Below are 20116 nucleotides of genomic sequence, written 5' to 3' on the forward strand. Positions count from 1 at the left end.
CTGGTGGCCCATAGAACTTTATTGAGCATACTACTATTTTATGTTTGAAAGCTTTGGGTCTCTTCTCCAGATTGTGCAGCCTTGTCCGGTGGATGCCAATCAGGGTGCAGCTTGGTGAGAAGTCCGTCCAAACTACTTATAATGAATGAGAGCAAGAGTAATTAACCACACACCATGCAATCCCATACAATCAAAGAGGTAATGGCAGCCTCAGGCTATCTCGGTCCTAGTTACACACCACTGACGTGTTTTACCCTGCCCACATGACCTAGTAAGGATTAGACCCTGTGGGCTTGGTAAAACCCATTGGTGGTGTGTGGCCAGTTTTTGAAAGGACTGGTGAATGCCATGCTGCCATTCTGTAAAGCCACGTATCTGACTTGGGGCTGTCCTCAAAAAATTTGAAAAGGCATGGATTAGCTGGATATCTGCATCTGGGACAAATGGTTATTCCCACATTTGTACTGCTTTTGTTTGAGTGTAGAGCCAGGCTAAGCAATGTTGTGTGATTTGACATGGACCGATGTCTAGTCTCTGTTTTCTAAGAAACCAGCTGTAACGCTGAATCCTGACTTTTTTAGGTTGCTATTCCATAATTGGAAGGGGTCTATTTTCTTGGAACTAAGAGACTGATGTCATCGTGTTCTGGTTAATTTTCCATTGTAATTTACACTGGTACACACTACTGTACTGTAATGAGTAGGAATAATATTGCACAAAGAGGCGTGGGTATTGTGTATGGCAATTGGGTTCTGCGGGACCAGATTTGATGTCAGTTGGTTTGATTTTACGGTTTGTTTGGTTTTTTTTTTGTTTTTTATTATTTTTGTATTCCTTTTCTTTTTTTATTTCTTTTATATTGTAAAATTCAATAAATGGTTCAAAATTTATATATTGGTTATGTGATGTTACTAGTTGCCAAGGAGCCAATAAGCTGAGTATTTTTTTAGGCTAACAATTGCACTTTATTTCTTTAATTTCTTTTCGTCAAGAATGTATTTAAGAAAATTTGGCAATTTTTTTTTAGGGTGATCACGGTTAATAGCTCTTGTTGCTTTTTTTTTTCTCAGGGCCCTCTCCCCAACACCTGCTGTCACTTCTGGTTAATGGTGTGGCAGCAGAAAAGCAAAGCAATTGTAATGCTGAACCGAGTCATTGAGAAGGATGCGGTGAGTGTAGTAGTCAGTATTCTTTCTCGGAAGTGGAGTCATGTTCTTGCAGTTACAATCAGTTTCACATCTCCTTCTGCTGTTTTCTCTTTATAGCTTTTATTTCCTGGCCCTAGATTGTGTCACCAGTCAGATGCATACTGTCCTGGGCTGCTGAGCCTGGCATGCAGTATATTCTGGAAATGGATCCCGAGAACCTAAATTGAATCAATTCATCTATATTAGCCAGCAATTTAAAGACTTACAATGGATTTTACACACTTGAAAGCATAGCTGAATAATGATTGAAGCACAGCCTGTGTTTCAAGCCAAGTGACTAGACTAAAGACTACCTGTTCTATTCAAGATAATAGATGTTTTTTTTTTTTTTTTTTTTTAAAGCTAGGAAATATTCTGTTAAGGGGGAATGTTTCTTTTATTTTTTCATTAGATTGTGGTTGAAATAAAACTGTCAGCTATATGCAGTGGTACAGGTCTGTGAAACCGGACAGCCCCCACATTCTAATATATAATTTGGGATTTATCAAAACTGGAGCAGCAGAGCATGGTGACCAATCGGCTTCTAATTTTAGCTTGTAAATTTTAGGATGTGAAAATGAAAGGTAGAAGCAAATTGATTGCCATGCACAGCTGCTCCAGTTTTGATAAATTCCCCTCAACATATTGTCTGCAATCACAGACAGCTGACAATACTTCCTCAAAGAACAGTTGTCCTTTTGTGTTCACATAATGCTGTAAACAACGAGTAGAGAATGTTTAAAAAATAATAAAATTGCTATTTTAGCATTATTAGTATTGCTTTGCTTAATTTGGTGTAAAGAACACTGGTGCATTCCAGTGAAGCTGCTGGAAAATGTCGGGACCTGCAGAGAGAAACCTATTGGGAGCAGAAGATGGAAACAAGCCTGGAATTTAAAATGTTACTAAACCTGCATTCACTATATCTGGTCTCACACAACATGGAAATGCAATTCGTTTTGGTAAATATAAACTGCTAAGTACTTTTTCTCTATCGTTCATTGACGGACGCAGTTCTCTGATTCATATCAGTAGGGTTATACTGCCCCCTACAGGAGTAGGACACTAGGCAGAAAAAAGTTCTGGCTATGCTTATGGGCAGTCCCGGAGGGTATACCCTATCTCTTCCTGCATAGGATGTCACTTTTAATCTGCCTAGTCAGGAGTAAGGACCGAGTTTCTTGCTGGGATCTGTGGTCCTGGCATAAAGTATTTATGAGATCTTCAAGCAACTATGCTGCGCTGGGTCGGCCGCGACATAGTCCCACTGGACGGAGACTGGCCCCGCATGTTAAACCAGGACGCACACGACAGGGGCTAGGCTTATGTTGCAGCGTTCCTATTTGGCCGACAGCCCTCCTCTTCGCTGGCGTGGGGTCCTGTCAGGAGATGGCGCCCACCTGTGTTCCTGGTATGGTGAGTCATTGTCTCCCCCCCCCCCCTTCACTGGCGGATTTTGGGGTTTCCCTCTATCCTGTTGTGAACCTCCCATCCCCCCCTCCCCTCCAGGTGGGGAACTGTTTGGGCCTACCTGGGGCTGGGACCTCTTTTGCAGGCCGCATGGGGGGGCCGGGGAGTGCGCCGTCCACTGCGCTGGACAGATCAAGTGGGGGGGCTCGGTGGGGCTTTCTGCTGCTGGAGGCTGATGGGCTGTTGGGGGGGTGGGGTCCCCCCTGTGTGGGTCCTGATTACTGCAGGCCGCCATTTTGTTGTAGCCTCTGTCTCCCTTCTCTGACGGCGGCTATCTTGGTACACCTGTTTTCGACCATTTTGCTGTGGGTTTTTTTGCTGTGAAGGCTGGTGGGAGTGCCTGGAGGTGTTCTTTTGGTGGGAGGAGCCCCTCCCTTCACCCAGGCAGTTCCCTGGCTCATGTCCTTTCCTTCAGCCACCACTGAGGCCCTCCTCAGCTGATTGCTATACTGGGGACAGTGAGTCATAAGGTTAGTCTCCCCCGCTCTGTGGGGTTCTTTAGCATGCGCCTGACCCCCCTGGGGAAGCTGTAGCGCTGTAGGGCCGCTTCCTGCAAAAAAAAAAAGTATGGACCCTACAGGCCCCCACCTGACCCCTTCTCGGAGGCTGCAGGGCCTTTCCGGATCGCCACTGTCCGTCACTGCCTTCTCGGTGGTTCGTGTGCCTCCCTTCTGGGTCTGGTACCTCGCGCCCTGTCTCCTCGGATGATGAGAATTACATTGCTACCGCCCCTGCTGCGCTTGATACAGGTGCTGGTGGATGCACTGGTTCTTTCGGTGCGTGACACCCTGCAATTGGAGGACGCAGCGGCGGCTGCACCTGGGACGCATGTAGCATCTGGCACTCTCATGCCATCCGGAGCGTATTATTTTGCTAGCATGCTTATGTAGGATGAGTCCATCTGAGACATTCCCCTGGGGTGTCTAAGCAGCTGCTAGACGTTACCCTTTTGGGGAGTCTCTGGTACAAGGGACTGTTCCGCCTTTGGTCGACGTACGGTCTCTGGCTGAATAGGAATGCCATTGTCCTGTTGGAGGAATCCCTGTCCTTTAAAGACTTGGGGGATTGAATGGCGTGGTCCCGCGATCTGTACTCCCTTGTGTAGTCTGCACTGGGAACAGTGTTTGTTTTCCCTTGCCACGCAGACTCTGCCTGATGGGGCGGAGTTCTAATGCTGTGACTTGGTGTGGGGCAAGTCCCTCTTGCCCTGGGGAAGCTGTTGGACCAGCTGGCGCCAGGGATGTGATTCATTTGCAATGCCATGCTGTCCGGGGCTCCTTTGTATGGGGTCACCTGTCTGTTTCGGCAGTGGTTGTCCAGCGTAGACTTGCCGGAGTGTTGGTCTGCGGATCACACTTATAAGAAGGCCTTAATAGATTTCCGTTTTCAGGGGATCGCCTGTCTGGCGCTGCCCTGGATGACGTTGTATAAGGGTTGCACAGGGGGGTGCTTTTCTTCCATAGGCTAACAAGGGTAAGGGCCTTCATCGTGAACTGGGGGTCCGTCTCTTTCGGCTCACAAGCAGTTTCTTCGTCGCTTTGGGACAGCCGATGTGGCGAAGTCCTTCAGGACTTCCTCGGGTGTTTCCAAACGACCCTGGTCTGGCGAACAAGAGATCGTTTTTTCCAAACCTGCGGACAAGGCCTACTCGGCCTTAAGGTGCGTTCTCACCCATCTAGGGTCCAGTGGCAAGATCGAGTTGCGATCCATTTTTTCTGGTAAGGTTTTCCCTTCCAATGTACGGCTGTCCCCGGAGGCGCTCTGTGGGGCAGTTCAGGCTCTGGTTCAATAACCTTGACCTACTACCCATTTGATGGTTCCATGCGGATCTACAATTCAAGTTTTATTGGTCCAAACGATGGTGGCTTCCCTACATCTGGGGGATTCCTGGCCTCCATAGACATCAAGCTGCCTACCTTCACATCCCGTTATGTTCGGGACACCTACGGGTTCTCTTTTTTATTTATTTATTTATTTTTTGCTGTGGGGAAGGATTTCTATCGGTTGTGGCGTTACCCACTTTCTCGTTTCTGCTACTTGGGTCTTCACAAAGGTGTTGGCTCCGGTCCTGGCGCTGTTGCCGAAGCGGGGTGTATCAGTCCTGGTTTCTTGCCCGATCTGCTTCTCCATTTGGTGTCCCCTACGGTGTTGGAAGTCACCATGTGAACTCTGGAGCGGTTCAGGTGGGTTCTAAACCTTCTGAAATCATCCCTGGTCCCTTTCATGGGACTGGACTATCTGGGCCTGACTTTGGACTTCAGACTGTGGTTCGGCTGTTGCTGTCTTGCACATGCTCGTCCCTTCGGACCTGCATGCGAGTTCTGGGACTGCTGGTGTCTTTCAAGATGGTCCCTTTCGCGTAATCTTTCTTGGGGTTTCCCCAGACAGCAATTCTTCTCGAATAGCACTAGAATCCAAACTCTCTGGACTTACGGATCCGGCTGAACCGGGTGACCAGGTGGTCTTGTTTTGGTATCCTTCCTCCCCTTTTTTACTGGAGTCTTCGGCAGGTTCTCTGCTCCGGGAGTATGGTCCCTGGAGGATCCAGGTTACCGATTACTGTCCTGGGGCTGAGAGCAATCTGGCTTTGCCTAGTTCACTGGTTCGGGCACCTGCAGCTGTTCGGTGCACGTTCAATCGACTACGCATCGACTATGGCTTATGTCTTTCACTAAGGGGGCACCAAGGGTGTCCCTGCGACCTTGGGAGTGACCATTCTTCATTGGGCAGAGAGCTTTGTTCCAGCTCTCTCTGCTCTTTCCTTTCCAGGTGCTGAAAAATTGGCAGGCGGATTGCCTCAGTCGACAGGCCTTGGATACAGGGGAATGGTCCCTGCATCCGGAGGTGTTCCAGCAGTTGTGCATTCGTTGGGGGCACTCCAGGCATGGTCCTGTTGGCGTCTCCTCTACAGGTCGTGGCCTGCTTCCCAGGACCCTCTGGCAGGTGCAATGGTGGCACCATGGGTTCTGTCATAGGCAAGAACATTCGCTAGGTTCAACATGAACGATGCTGAGATGTTTGGCATGGTCACCTGTGCAAGGCTGATGCCAGCATGTTCGTGTGAGAGTGCTCACGGATGGACCAAAGTCAGAATCAGCTGCTGTCTGCTTTTCCTCCTCTTGGGTTGCTGCCAAGAATCTTTCGCAGGATTGTGGCGGAAGGGATTTCGGTCATTCTCGTACCTCCGGACTGGCCTCGCCGGGCTTGGTACGCCGACCTGATTAGGCATGCCGCTGACGCTCCTTGGAAATTTCCTCTCAGGGAGGGTTTATTATCTCCAGGGCCAATCTCCTCCTGTCCGGCTTTACGGTCACTGGCTTGACGGCTTGGCTGTTGAAAGCCGGGTGTTGAAGGACAGAGGATTGTCTGTCTGCTTCAGTGATTCCCACCCTGGGAAGCATCTTCTAGGATGATTTTGTCATCCTATGAGAAAGTTGTGTATTGCGTGGTGAGTCTCCTTGGGCTCCCCCTCGCTCTTGCTCAGTGACCAGATCTTGGCTTCCTTCAACGGGGAGTTTATCAAAAGTTGGCCTTGAGTACTGTCAAGGGTCAGGTTTCTGCTTTGACATTTTTCTTCCAAAGGCCGTTGGCTGCCCGTTCCCTGGTGCGTCACTTCTTCTTCTAGAGGGTGCGACACTTGGTTCTTCCAGTGCAAACTCCGTCAACAACTGGGGACCTCTATTTGGTGCAGTCAGTTCTTCAAGACCCTCCTTTTGCGAGTATCGAGGGTATCCCCTGCCTACCTTATTACAGAAGGTGGCCTTCTTGGTTGCTGTCACTCTGCACGCAGAGTGTCGGCACTGGCGACCATTGTCCTGTCATTCTTTCTATATGTTGGTTCGTGGGGCCAGGTGGTACTTCATCCGGATCCGTCCTTTCCACAGAAGGTGGTTTCTAGTGTTCACTTGCATGAGGACATTGTATTGCCATCTTGTGTCCTAAGCCCCCTCATCCTACAGAATGTGCGCTGCATACTCTGGATAGAGTTTGGGCACTCGAGGTGTACTTGGCGACTACGGAGTCTTCCCGTAAATCAGGTTTGCTCTCTGTGCTAACGGATGGCCCAAGAACAGGGCTGCCTGCGTCTGCTGACTGTTTTCCAGGTGGATCAGACAGTGGTGCAGGCTTCTTCAATTAAGGGTCAGGTGTCCGGTCTTGCCTTTCCCTGTTTTTGGCGCTTTCTGCTCAGGCGCCTAATGCTTCCTGGGCTTTTCGCCATACAGGCGTCTATGTTTCAGGTTGAAAGACTACTACCTGGTCGGTCGTTCCACCTTTACATTTTATAAGGTGGATGTGGTGGCATCTGCAGATGCCTGTTTTGGCCACAAGGTTTTTGCTGGCTGCTGTTTGGAGGGCTTTGGCCTTCCTTGAGGGTGTTTACTGTTTGTTTCAGGTGGGCCTCATCTTTTGTTGTGATGAGTCCTATGTTTTCTGGTCGGTTATGTTTAGTCTTGAGGACTTGTTCTTTTCTGCTGTTCCCAACCCTCATTTTATGGCACTGCTTTGGGACGTCCCTACTGATATGAATCGGAGAGAACTGTGTCCGTCAATGAACGATAGAGAACTGGATTTTTGACTTACCGTAAATTCCTTTTCACTTAAGTTCATTGACGGACGCAGTACCCGCCCCTCTATTTTGAGTTCGGTTGGTGTTACTTTCTTCCACTGCTTTGATACAAAACTGACATCCTGTGCAGGAAGAGAGAGGATGTACCCTACGGGACTGCCCATAGGCGTAGCAGAAACTTTTTTTTTTTTTCTGCCTAGTGTCCTACTCCTGTAGGGTGCAGTATAACCCTACTGATATGAATCAGAGAGAACTGCGTCCGTCAATGAACTTAAGAGAAGAGGTTTTTACGGTAAGTCAAAAATCCAGTTTTCTCATCAGCAGTATATAGCAGTCTTGTGACTTCTATCAGTGTCCAGCCAAGCACTGGTTGAAGCTTGTAGGAGGAGTTTTCTTTCTTCTCTGACTGTCCTATGAAGCTGCATGACCATTGACTTTCTGTCTGGATAGTGCTGATTGGCCCTGTGCTTAACACATGCATCCTCTCTAGCAATATACATCAAACTGAGCATGTGCAGAGTGCCTCCAAAGCTCTTTACTATTAGCACATGGATTGGAGACAGTAAAAGAAGGGGCGGATCAGAAAAAACAGGATCAAAAAGGGATCAAACAGGCTTTTCTTAATCGTACATTGTGGGGCACAGAGCAGGTAATAATGACTATCTGGGTTATATGCTACCTTTAGGTGAATGGACACTGGCAACCAATAGACAGGAAGTTTCTCCCATATAACCCCCTCCCATACAAGAAGAACCTCAGTTTTTTTGCTAATGTCTTGAAGGTGGTGGTCATGGCTGTTAAAGCTATTCAATCCTAAAAATGATGTCCCAGATTAGGGGCATTCTGATCGGATCCATTTGAATAGCAAAGCGCTAAAAGGATGGTACTTGAGCCTTTGCTATGAAGACCTGAGGTTTTGTCTATAATGTGACCCATCTGGGCGCTGGACCCTGATGAATGGAACCCTGGTTATTTATTATCCCAAGGAGTTTGCCAGCTGGGTGCTCTACAGGTCCAAGGGTGTGGACCCCATTAAAAGGGGGACTCAGTCCTTGAAGGTCCAATGACTGACAAAGCTAGCTGTTTGGGTTTGGGTCCTTTAAGGATCCTGCTGTGGGACTGGTAAGTTTTTTTTTTTTTTTTTTCCTCTTCGTCTTCATCTTCTTCCCACTGGGGGCAGTGTATTGTTCATGCCCTGTGTACTTCTCAGGAGTATTGGACTGCAGTGTCTCCTCCAGCCTCTAGAGGGCACAGGGTCGCTCAGTATGGTCTACTCCTGTATAGACAGGAAGTATAAAGGCAGCCATTTTTGGTGGACCATGTGGGCTGAAGGATCAGCAAGGCATCTGAGACATAACTTCAGCCCATGGCTACATTTCTATGGGAGAGCTAGGTGACCAGTCAAGGCATAAAGGTATATTTGTATACTTACTGCTTAATCCGGGGGGCTTGTACAAGTGTCTGTCAATATACCCCTCTACGTGTATTAGTGCACTTTAAGGAGTTATGTCTCCAGAATAGCGTGCATTTGGTCTGCAGGAACTTATATTTAGGCTGTTTTAAAGCAGCATTAAGGCTATATTGGAGCCAATATGCTTGGCGTATCCTGAAAAATCAGTTGGGGCCAAGTGCAGTTGAGCTGGTGCAGTATAGTAAACATGTTACATGCCTGCTTACTTGCAGAAAACACATGCCTGCTTACTTGCATGGGCACATGCTTGCATAAACATATGCTTGCTTGCATACATATTTGCATAAACCCATATTGCATAAATGCATAGAGATGTGTTTTCATATTTGCGTAAGCGCGTTTGCATAAGCGCATGGTTGCATAGACGCATGTTGCATAAACGCATGCTTGCTAATTGTATGGATGCATGTTTGCATAAACGCATATTTGCATAAAACACATGCTTACATAAACGCATGCTGCCATAAACGCACATTGCATAAAAGCATATATACTTAATTGCCTAGAACTGCATGCATATATGCTTAATTATCAAAAGGAAGGGGGGGGGGGGGAATAACTGCGCTAATCTCCTATAGGTAAGCAGCAACTTCAAGTGCGACAAACAACTCAACAAGCTAGATAAATAAGTTGCGCTAAAATTGAATAATATTATTTCAAAAACATTAGTCAAGTTATGAAATAAAGTGATGGTGATAAACCATACATTAGGCTGTGTGAAACCACAAATAACAATGTTCAAATGTTCAGTGAAAAATAAATCCAAAAACTTGGAGTCTGTATAAATCCAAGATGAAACTGGTGAAGCCACTAGATGTACAAACTTCTTACCAAATGCAGGTAAATAATTCGCCCAAATCTCAAGATAACAATTCTGGTCGAGCGGCTTCAAAATGACTCCTCAGATTTGCATGATGTCTCAGTAGTCAAATGCCAAGTGCATGTAAAAAAGAATGATAGCTTCCATAGCATAATACTGTATCACCCAGTAATGTCAATGATAGTGTAAATCACCCAAAGTGTGTACCACCACCGATACTAACTGCTTACCAGACATGCAATGAATCAAAGTGAATAGTAACACCAACACCCTTAGATCCAATCTGCTTACCAAAAGGATAGATGTAACTAGCCAGAAGTCAGGAAGGGAGCAACCCAAAATGGCCCAATAAGGTTCAAAAAGGGACCACCACCAACACCACAGCCACTTACCAGACCAAGGTAAAAGGAATGCCAATAACAGTCAGTTGGGGATGTCCTCCAAATATGGCCAGGGTGACTGAGCAAGATTCTCCAAAGTAATCCAATGGTTAAATCTACTGTCATATGACTTCCTTGTGTTCAGATTACTTATCTTGTACCCACCCCTCAATGTAATGTCACACTGAAATGATGCAGAATCCCTGTGGAGACCCAGTGATGGGGACTAGTGGCAGCCAATGGGTAGTACACTTCCACCCTCCCTGCCCACTGTGCATGCTCAGAGGTCCCTCCCCTCTTTTTCTGGGATCTTCATTACTTGCTTTAAAAACTGAGGTTCTTCCTGTATGGGAGGAACTTCCTGTCTATTGGTTGCCGGTGTTCATTCCCCTAAAGTTAGCGTCTAACCCAGATAGTCATTTATTACCTGCTTTGTGTCCCGTGATGTACTCCAAGAAAAAGATTTTACAGGTAAGCTGTAGAAAAAAGCATATTTTTACATGATGCAGAGGATTAACCCCTTAGGTCCATTGTGAATATAGCAAGCATGCTTTACTGCATATATAGACTGATTTTACTGTTGTGGATTTAGTAACACTTTAACCAGTTCTGGACCGGAAGATTTTCCCCCTTATGACCAGGCCATACTTTGCGATTCGGCACTGCGTTACTTTAAAGGACAATTGCGCGGTCGTTTGACGCTGTACCCAAATAAAACTGATGTCCCTTTTTCCCCACAAATAGAGCTTTTTTTTAGTGGTATTTGATCACCTGAGCGATTTTTTTTTTTTTTTTTTTTTTTTTTTTTTTTTTTTTTTTTTTTTTTGCTCCATATAAACAAGAGCGACCATTCTGACAAAAAAGTTATTTTCCACATATAACATTCCCCAAAAAAAATAATTGAAAAATCAAATTTTTTCAACATTTTAGGCCATTTGTTTTCTGCTACATATGTTTGGAAGAAAATAAATTCGAAATAAGCGTATTTTGATTGGTTTAAGCAAAAGGTATCGCGTCTACTAACTACGGGAAAGATTTATGGTATTCTTATGGGGGTTATTTTACTAGTAATGCCGGCGATCTGCGATTTTTTGCAGGATTGCGACATTGCGCTGGACAGATTGGACCCCTGACTGATATTTTTTACACTTTTGGGGGGACCAGTGACATTACTACAGTAATCAGTGCTAAAAATATGCATGGTTACTGTAATCATGACACTGGCAGGCAAGAGGTTAACACAGTAAGTAATCAAGGGGTTAAATGTGTACCTAGGGACGTTTCTAACTGTATGGGGGCGGGGCTTGTGAAATTTTCACAGAGACCTGTGTTCCTATATAGAAGGATCACAGATTTTGTGATCATTCCAGAGAAAAGAACAGTCAGCTGATCGTTATTCTCTCTCAGCTGGGGAGCGATCACGGGTGTTGGGGAGCGATCACGGGTGTCGGGCAGCAATCGGAGCTGCCTTCCCCCTGCATCGGTATCCCTGCTGCCAAGTGGGGGCAGGAACGTGCGCTTGCCCCCTAGCTGCAGGCGTGCGTTTGTGCAGGAGGGCCGCCCTGCCGCAGTATGACTGCTGCGGGCGGTCGGGCAGTGGTTAAACAAACTTTCTGCACCACATTACCGGAGCATCTGTTTCAGGTCTCTCTGCACCAGTTTCTATCTCGGAGCCTATAGGAATAATACCGTCCTCCTCCCTCCTCTATGAGCGGAGTAGGGTGGTAAGGACAGGCAGCGTGATCAGAACATGCATCTCCATCTCTCCTTTCTCTGTCCTGTGTGCTTGCGCTCCTTTTGTTAATTAGGGGTAACATCTGCTCCATGTTCTAAATTGTTTAAGAGCCATGCAAGGGTTCTCCTACTCACTGCCCCCACCCCCCTCCACAGGTGAGGCAATGAGCTGGCTTTTCTGCTGTTGCTCTTGGAGTGGATTGCTGGAGATGCTGCTTCCTCTGTGTTCCCCTGGCTGTGTTCCCCTGGCCTAGAGACCTAGTGGACGCACTGTCCCCCCTCCACCCTCGGAAATTTTACCAGGGGATGGGTGTCTCTTTGGCTACCTGCTGCAGCTTGTAGGGTATGGGGAGTGGGTGACCTGGCACCACAGGTTGGAGCTCCACGCAGTCAGACCATCCTGTAATTTTAGGCCACGGCTTTGCATCCTACTGGCCGCTGCTTTCTGTTTGGGTATCCGCCCTCCCGTCAGCTTCCTTTGTTGGTCCAGGTCCCCAGCGCACATGCGGCCAGGCATCCAAGTTTAGGCTGTGGAAGCGATCCGGTTCGCCGGCAGCTGTAGCCGCCATTATTCTGTAGGGAACCCGACCTTTCCAGCGGTACAGGACCATAGGAGTATTCTGCCTGCAGGACTCCCCGCATCACAGGTGGCCCCCATATGGGAGGCTTTTTGCGGCCTCCTATGCGAGCCTCCTTGAATGGGCATCAAAACGTGACCCCTTTTTGCAGGGTTCAGTCTGTGGCCCCTTTGTAGGCCCTCAGTCAGTGCCCCCTTTGTGAGGCCTCAGTCTGCGGCCCACTCTTAATTTTTATTTTTTCCTTTTGTGTGTTTTTCGGGGTAGAGGTGGCGCTTGGGCAAAGGACTATTAAATAGTGCCCAACACCCTTCCCTGCCTCATTTGTTTAATCAGATTCTGAATCTGGCTCTGTTGCTATGGACTTGGACCACCCTGCGGGCCTGTAGCCATGCTCCCTGATCTATCGGATAGTAAGGATGATTCCTCCACTCCTGTAGCTTCACACAAGAAGGTGCTGGTTGATGAACTGATTGCATCAGTGTGGGAAACTTTAAAAATGGAGGCTGCAGCTGAAGCTGCTGCAGAGGTGGTCCTGCCATTTAGCACCCATAAGCAGTCTTGCGTGGCAAAGGTGTTCCCTTATTCCTCCTGTTTTGACAGGTTTGTCCATAAAGATTGGGAGCGTCCAAAGATGCCCCTTTTGAAGAATTACTCCTCAAGAAGTGGACTGTCCCACCAGTGAAGGACCCCCCCGTCTCCAGTTTAAACAAAGCAACCATGATTCCTGTAGCGGTCTCCCCGGCTTTTAAGGACCCGGCTGGCCGAAATGCGGATCCTGTGGCCTGCAGTATGTTCACTATTGCTGTTTTGGCGCTGAGGCCGGTCCTGGCCATTGCCCTAGTGTCGCAAGCACTGTGTGGGCAAAACCATTGTGCCATGATCGGGGGGTGGGGGGTAAGCAGATTCCTCCTGCCTTTTCTGAATTGGTGGATCAATTGGTCCAGGGGCTGCAGTTTGTCTGTGATGCCTCTTTGGACGTGGCTCCCTTAATTTCTAAGCAATCTGTTTTAGCAGTGGTAATTAAGTGTTGATCTATGTCCAAACCTCTTACTGATTTGCCCCTTTTCAAGGGGATTGCCTGTTTGGGGCTACCCTGGATGACATTATTGAGCCTTTCAGGCGGGAAGTGCACCTTTCTTCCATGGTCTCAAAAGGGGAAAGAACATTGTCGCAGACGCAGCCCTTTCTCTGCACACAAGAAGTTTTTTTTTTTTTTGTCCCTCCGGGTCTGACAAGGGTTTATAACCTTTCAAGCGCTCCTCGGGAGGTTCCAAGTGGTTCTGGTCTGGTATGCTGAGAGCAGATTTCTCTAGACCCGCGGACAAGGCCCCTTCGGCATGAAGGTGTGCCCCTACCCATGCATGGGGTGGGGGGGATGTCTTCGTTGGGTTCCGGGCCTGTGGACTTCCAGTCATTCTGGTGGTCCTGGTACATCGACCTGGTGCGATTGGCCGCTGACATCCCCTGGGGACTGCCTATCGGAGAGGACCTGCTGTCCCAAGGGCCGATCTTCCTTCCTGCTTTAGTCGCTGGCTTTGGCAGCCTGGCTGTTGAAAGCTAGGTGCTGAAGGATGGGTTTTCCTGGGTCTGTAATCCTGACTTTGCCGAAGGCTCGGAAGCCTACCTTTTAGACAGATTTACCATTGTACATAGAAAGCACACATTTCATGGAGTTAGTCGATTGGCGTTCAACCTTATTCCTTTTCGATGGCTCGGAATTTACCCTTCCGTTAACAAGGTATGGAGCAGAAGTTGGCCCTGAGTACTATCAAGGACCAGGTGTCTGCCTTGGTGGTCTAACAAGCCACTTTTAGCCACGCATTCTTTGGTGCGTCCTCCTATTCAAGGGTTCGACACCTGACTCCTCCAGTGTGGTCTCCTCTACGGATGTGGATTTGAACTTGGTTCTCTTCGTTCGTAAAAAAAAAAGTCACTTTTGAACATATTCGGGAGATTCCCCTGCTTACACTGTCTTGGAAAATAGCTTTTTTGGTGGCCATTACCTCTGCTCGCAGGGTGTCAGAACTGATGGCGATATTTGTTGTACCCCCCCTAATATGGTGGTCCACAAAGATAAGGTGGTTCTTCGTCCATGCCAGTTGTTGTTCCTCCCTAAGGTGGTCTCTGACTTCCAATTGAATAAAGACTCTGTGTTGCCTTTGTGTCCCAGACCCATTCATCACAAGGAATTTGCATTGCATGCCCTGGATGTGGTACTGGCAATATGCCAGCCACAGTCTTTTCGGAGGTCAGATTTACTGTTTGTTATCATGGACGGGCCAAGGAAATGGCTGTCGTCTTTTTCTGTGACCATTTCCAGATGGGTCAGACAAACCATGGCTCAGGCCTATTCTATCAAGGGTCAGGTTGCTCCTTTCCCTGTAACGGCGCACTCGACTCGGGCGCTTAGTGCTTCTTGGGCCTTCCGTCATCAGGCATCAGTAGCGCAGGTTTGCAGGTGGCCACTTGGTCGTTAGTGCACACTTTCACAAAATTCTACATAGTGAATCTGTTGGCATCTGTGGATGCTTTCTATGGCCGCAAGGTTTTTGCAGGCTGCTGTTTAGAGGGTGTGTTCCCTCTTTGGGGGTGTATTGTTCAGGTTGGCTCCAGTTGTTTTTTGTTGAGCTCCTGTTACCTGGTTGGCTCTTTTGTTTAGCTTTGGGATTTTCTTGCTGTCCCACCTCTCATGTTTGGCACTGCTTGAGGATATATCTATGGTTCTGAATATGGAGCGCTAAGTCCGTCAGTGAACTTGGAGAAATGGATTTTACAGTGAGTACAAAAATCCTATTATATTGCAGCATACTAATCAGAAGAAGTGGTGACTGCATTTGATTTCTTCTTCGTCTTCTTCAGTTTCTTCGTCTTCAGTTTCTTAGTCTTCTTTTAACCTGAGGATCCACCCAGTAACTCCACTCTGGAAGTCTGGAAGAGGATAGGGGGCACATTTGAACAGCAGCATTGTTGATCTAGGGGCAGGGGAGCATTTTTGCTTTCCTTTTTGGGATAAAGGTTTTACATAAAAGCTGATCATTGTCAGTACCCCTATCAGTGGTAAATTGTTTGTCTCATCCCTGTAACTGATACATCTGCATAAGAGCTTGTTTTGAATCCCTACCATGGCTACAGTTTAACAAAAAAAAATGTTTTTTCACACTTCTGAATTAGTATTCTCAAGTTGGCTTGTGGTTATTGGTCACATTTAACTGGGCTCTGTATTTTATGGGGTGTTTTCATACACATTCAAGTAGCTTTTTCTTGGGTATAATGAGTGTCAGGAATATCTATAACCATATGGATAGCCTATTTACCTTAATCAAATCACTATGGTATCCTGCAATGGCGTTTTAACATCTTTACCCTGGCAATCTGAAAATAATTCACTCTTTCAGCCATATGATTTTGTCAATTAGCACGTATTACACTTCATGCAACCATGGCAATTGGATTTTGAAATGGCACAGGGTTTCACCCTCATTTACTACTCCCATCATGCTCTTGGACAATTAACATTGGCATTGACATATTGCATGTGATTGCATTAAGGTGGCTAGGTTACCTTTTGTGGCTATAAATGCTGGGGTATGTTCCTGATATTAATTAAAACTAAATAAACTGCTTGGATGAATGTCAAAGCATCTTCAGCATTACAGAACAAGGTCAGTTGAATATAATTACCACTAGCTATACCATGACCTGAATAAGTTAAAGATTCAATAAGGCTTTCTTTTACATAATGTCTTTTACAACATAACTGATGGAATTACAGCTCTTTTTTTCCCTTGTGGCAATATTTTATATCCATTAATGCTATTGCAGAGCAGTTTGTTGTATGCCTTTCTTAACCTATCATGAAAGCTTCTATGTGTTCATACATTCATATAGGTAAAGTGTGCACAGTATTGGCCTACTCCCGAGGACGAAGTACTTCCTTATAGGGAAACAGGACTGTGTGTAAAGTTGTTATCTGAAGATATTAAAGCAAACTACACAGTCAGAGTGTTACAGCTACAGAACATCAATGTAAGTTATTTAATTAATTGAAAACGAAGAACATCTTATTTCATGAGTTGTATGTTCTAGACTTTTGCATCTGATCAGATAACAAGCATGTCGATATTTAAAGCTCATAATCCTTCATTATGTTGATTGGAGAAAGAGATAGCTGGAGTGGGGTAAAGTATAATGGCTCTGAATTGTTGCTGAAATCATAGTTGGCATCAGAATTACCTACACTTAGGCCCCTTTCACACAGGTGGACCGTTCAGATCTGCCTGTTCGTTTTTTTGGCGGATCTTAACGGTCCCCCCATGCATTCCTATGGGGCATCGGATGGCAGCGGAGACATGTCTGCTGACATCCGACCCGATCCGTCAAATCTGGACGGATGGAAACCCTATTTTCCATCCGTCCAGCGGATCGGATGAGAACGGACCGACGGTCCGTTCCCATCCGATTTCCCCCGTAGAGATGCATGGGGAACTGACAGCTGTGTCTCCGCACACAGCGCGGAGACACAGCTGTCATCCTCCTGCTCAGCGGGGGATCGGCGGCTCGATCTCCCGCTGAGAAATACGACATCCGTCCGACGGACGGATAGTGTGAAAGGAGCCCTATGAAGGTCCCATGCTGCTTGTATCGGTGTATATATAATATTGAGCTAATGGTAATGTGCAGGATGTTCTTGCAGCACCAACTGATATCTGTTTCAGATTCTGGACTCAATTATTGTTTATTTAGGGCATGTTTGCCAGGGTCAAATATGTGAATACTTAATGCTCTTTCACACGCACAGACTCCATCAGACTCTAACAGATCTATCAGCTGATCCCTATTGAGCAGGAAGGTGATAGGTCTGTGTTCGCTCCACTTATGCAGAGTGGACACAGTCCACTTTCCCATATGGCCCATCCGATGTAAACAGACTGGTGGTCTTTTTACATCTGACTTTCATCCGATTCAATCTGAACTCCCATCTGCCTGTTTTTAGCAGATCTGATATCGGTGGGTGTAAAGGGCTCAAAGAAGGCATTAGATGGTCTGGTCGGGTCCCCCTAAAAACTGACAGGCATACCCGACCGGTCCTCCTGCGTGAAAGAGCCCCTAAAGGCATTATAAACCTTCCTACCTGCACCTTGTGTTTTTCACCTGCAGGAGATGTGCATTGATTATGTAATTTCATAGTGTAATTTGTTGGCCTGTAGGTGCGGCCTATAGTAGGATAAAGCTTAACATTCTGTCAGCAGTTTGTGTTCAAATGTGAAGCATGGCACTGCAATGGTTAATGCATAACTTCTGTCTATAGTTTAGGAACTAATACTTCCTGTGAGGAAGCTACCTATCCCACAATGCTTGGGTTTCTAAATCTATGTATCTAATGATCTTTACACAATCAAAATATCAAGAACTATGACAAGTATGAGTATCAAGGATAATTATGGCTTAACAAACTGGTACAAAGCCTGATGTCAGGTGTACAAACTGTTGTACATGGTGTTGATGCAAAGTGGGGACAGCCATTGAGGTCATTAGGTCATTCTTCTAGTGATTTATTTGGCAGAGGTATTTTTCTCTGTGATGCTAGTCTTTATGACTTGGCTAGTGCAACTTCTTTTCCCATCTAATTGCTGGGGTTTTAAAATGTCCACCACCCCTTTCCCCAGCAGAATCTGATATAGAAATACCTATTTCTCTATCGTTCATTGACAGACACAGCTCCATATTCTTTTTAACCATTGGGTTATGCTGCCCCTACAGGAGTAGGACACTAGGCAGGAAAAAACGTTACTACGCCTATGGGGCAGTCCCTGAAGGCATACACCCACTCACTCTGTGATAGGATTCAGTTTGTTTCTGCCTAGTTTAGGAGTAGGACCTAGCTCCCGGCTGGGACTTAGGTCTTGGCTTGTTTTTTTATTTTAAAGGGAACCTTTTGTAAAAAAAAAAAATTATTTTTTTAGCTAGTTCTTTTCCTGAGAGAACTGCAATCAACAGCTGGACTGGGTTTTGAACTGGATATCCTTGATCCTTAAGGTCTCCCAGTCCATCCAGCGAGCGTGTGCAGGTTATAGTCCCATGCTAAGCCTCGCCACGACAGAGACCCAATGGACAAGGGCTGGCCCTTGAGTGAAATACCTGGCCGAGATGCACACGGCTTGGTTTGGCCTGAGTGGCAGCATGCCCCTTGGCCGTCAGCACCCCCACCCCAAGTGAAGAGATGGTCTGTCTGGAGTGGCCCCCACCCAATTGTCGTTTGGTATGGTGAGTAGTGTCCTCCCATAGCTCTTGCCATCTCGGGGGGGACATGGGCCCTTTCTTGGGATGGTCAGGCCCCCAGGTTCTCTTCCATTTCCCCCAGCCCCTCTAACAGTCACAGGGGTCTTTTGGCCCCAATCTACCCCCATGCTCCCCCCCCCCCCCCAGGTTAAGTAGGAGCTGGCTTTGCTACTTGCTCTAGTAAGGGGGGTTGGATGCGGTTGTTGCTGACTGGGCTGTCCGAATTACACATGGGAGTCTTTGAGCAAGTTCCCGGTCCTCTTGGGGTTGATGACTGGGACAGGGATGTCCTTTGGGCTCCCTGCGGTAGTTATAGGCTTGGGGGGGGGAGCGGATGTTTCCTCATCTTGGGGTGTGTGCCTTACGTGTCTGGGTCGGGCTGAAAATTTAGTCTGCGGCTGTTTGGGGACCTGACCAAGCTGACCGAGATGAGGTGCCTGACCAAGCTGACCAGCGAATGCCTGACGCGGCCAGTTCGGGCCAAAAATTGAGGCACTGGCTTGTGGCTGACGGAGCTGGCTGTCTGAGTGACTGACCAAGCTGTCCGGGCGACTGACCAGGCTGTCCGAGTTCCTAACACGGCTGCTGATCAAGGTGACTTGTGACCCGATCGGGCCCCACATTTAGGCCACAGCTTTGCGGCCTACTCGCGGCTGACTGACCGCTGTGATGGAGCAGCTGAGTGTCCGCCCCCCCCCCCCCCATTCCCCCACCACTCCCAGGGGGATGGAAATATGGACTTGAACCGGTGGGGGATTTTTTGTGTGGGGGATACTCTGCCTGCGCGTCTGCGTCACGGCGTACCCCCCTCTTCCCCCTTTTTATAGGGGTTATGTCCTTTTATGTCATTGAGGTGGGCGACCCTTTGGTCTAATAGGGGGTCTTTTTGTGGAACTTTGTCATGTTCTCAGGGTGAACTTGGCATATAGTGACTCTACTGGGTCTGCGGCCATGCACTTCGGGTGCTCTGAGGTGAGGATGATTCCTTTTTTTACTGTGCATGCAAGGGCACTGGTGGATGCTCTGATTGTATCGGTGCAGAAATTTTTTAACATTGGGGGCGCCGGTCCCCTCAGGCCAGGCTTCTAAAAAAGCTCTCTCAGATCTCACCTTTATGGGGGACCGCCTATTTGGGTCTTTGTTGGATGAACTGATCAACAGACTCACAGGTGGGAATAGTACTCTTCTTCCTCTATTCGCTAAGGGCAAGTCACCGCGTAATAGATGAGACCCTTATTTTTCAGCACACAGGCGGCCGCTTTGTGCCTACGGCATGCAGGAGAAAGGACCTAAGCCATTTAGGTCATCTGGGGGTTCCAAGAAGATGTGGGCGAGTAAACTGAGAACAGGCCCCTCCAGATCTGCATCTGCATGAAGGGACGCCCTCACCCGTGTTTGGGGTGGGGGGGGACGTCTTTGTTTTTTGTCCGGAACCAGGGACATCCTTGATTCAGGACAAATGGACCCACGAGTTGCTCCGATCGGGTTACAGAATTTAATTCAGGTCCCGACCGTTGGACAGATTCTTCTGTCCAATCTACGCCTAACTTCAGATCGGTTAAGGAATCTGTGAGAGGCAGTACAAGATCTGTTTTCGTAAAGGGTGATTGTGCCGGTTCTCTCTCGGGAA

The 20116-nt window shown here is 47.3% G+C and overlaps 1 protein-coding gene across 1 annotated transcript in view; it reads left to right on the plus strand.

Moving 5' to 3' along the window:
- PTPN2 (protein tyrosine phosphatase non-receptor type 2) overlaps positions 1–20116 on the plus strand; it is a 148875-nt gene that overhangs the window by 79898 nt on the left and 48861 nt on the right. Inside the window, exons 4-5 of the mRNA XM_082258979.1 lie at positions 1071–1169; positions 16096–16233. Coding sequence (XP_082115105.1) covers positions 1071–1169; positions 16096–16233 — 237 coding nt within the window. The remainder of the gene's footprint in view (positions 1–1070; positions 1170–16095; positions 16234–20116) is intronic.

Source organism: Pelophylax lessonae (genome assembly GCF_965119305.1).
Source record: "Pelophylax lessonae genome assembly, chromosome: 5".
Lineage (NCBI taxonomy): Eukaryota > Metazoa > Chordata > Amphibia > Anura > Ranidae > Pelophylax > Pelophylax lessonae.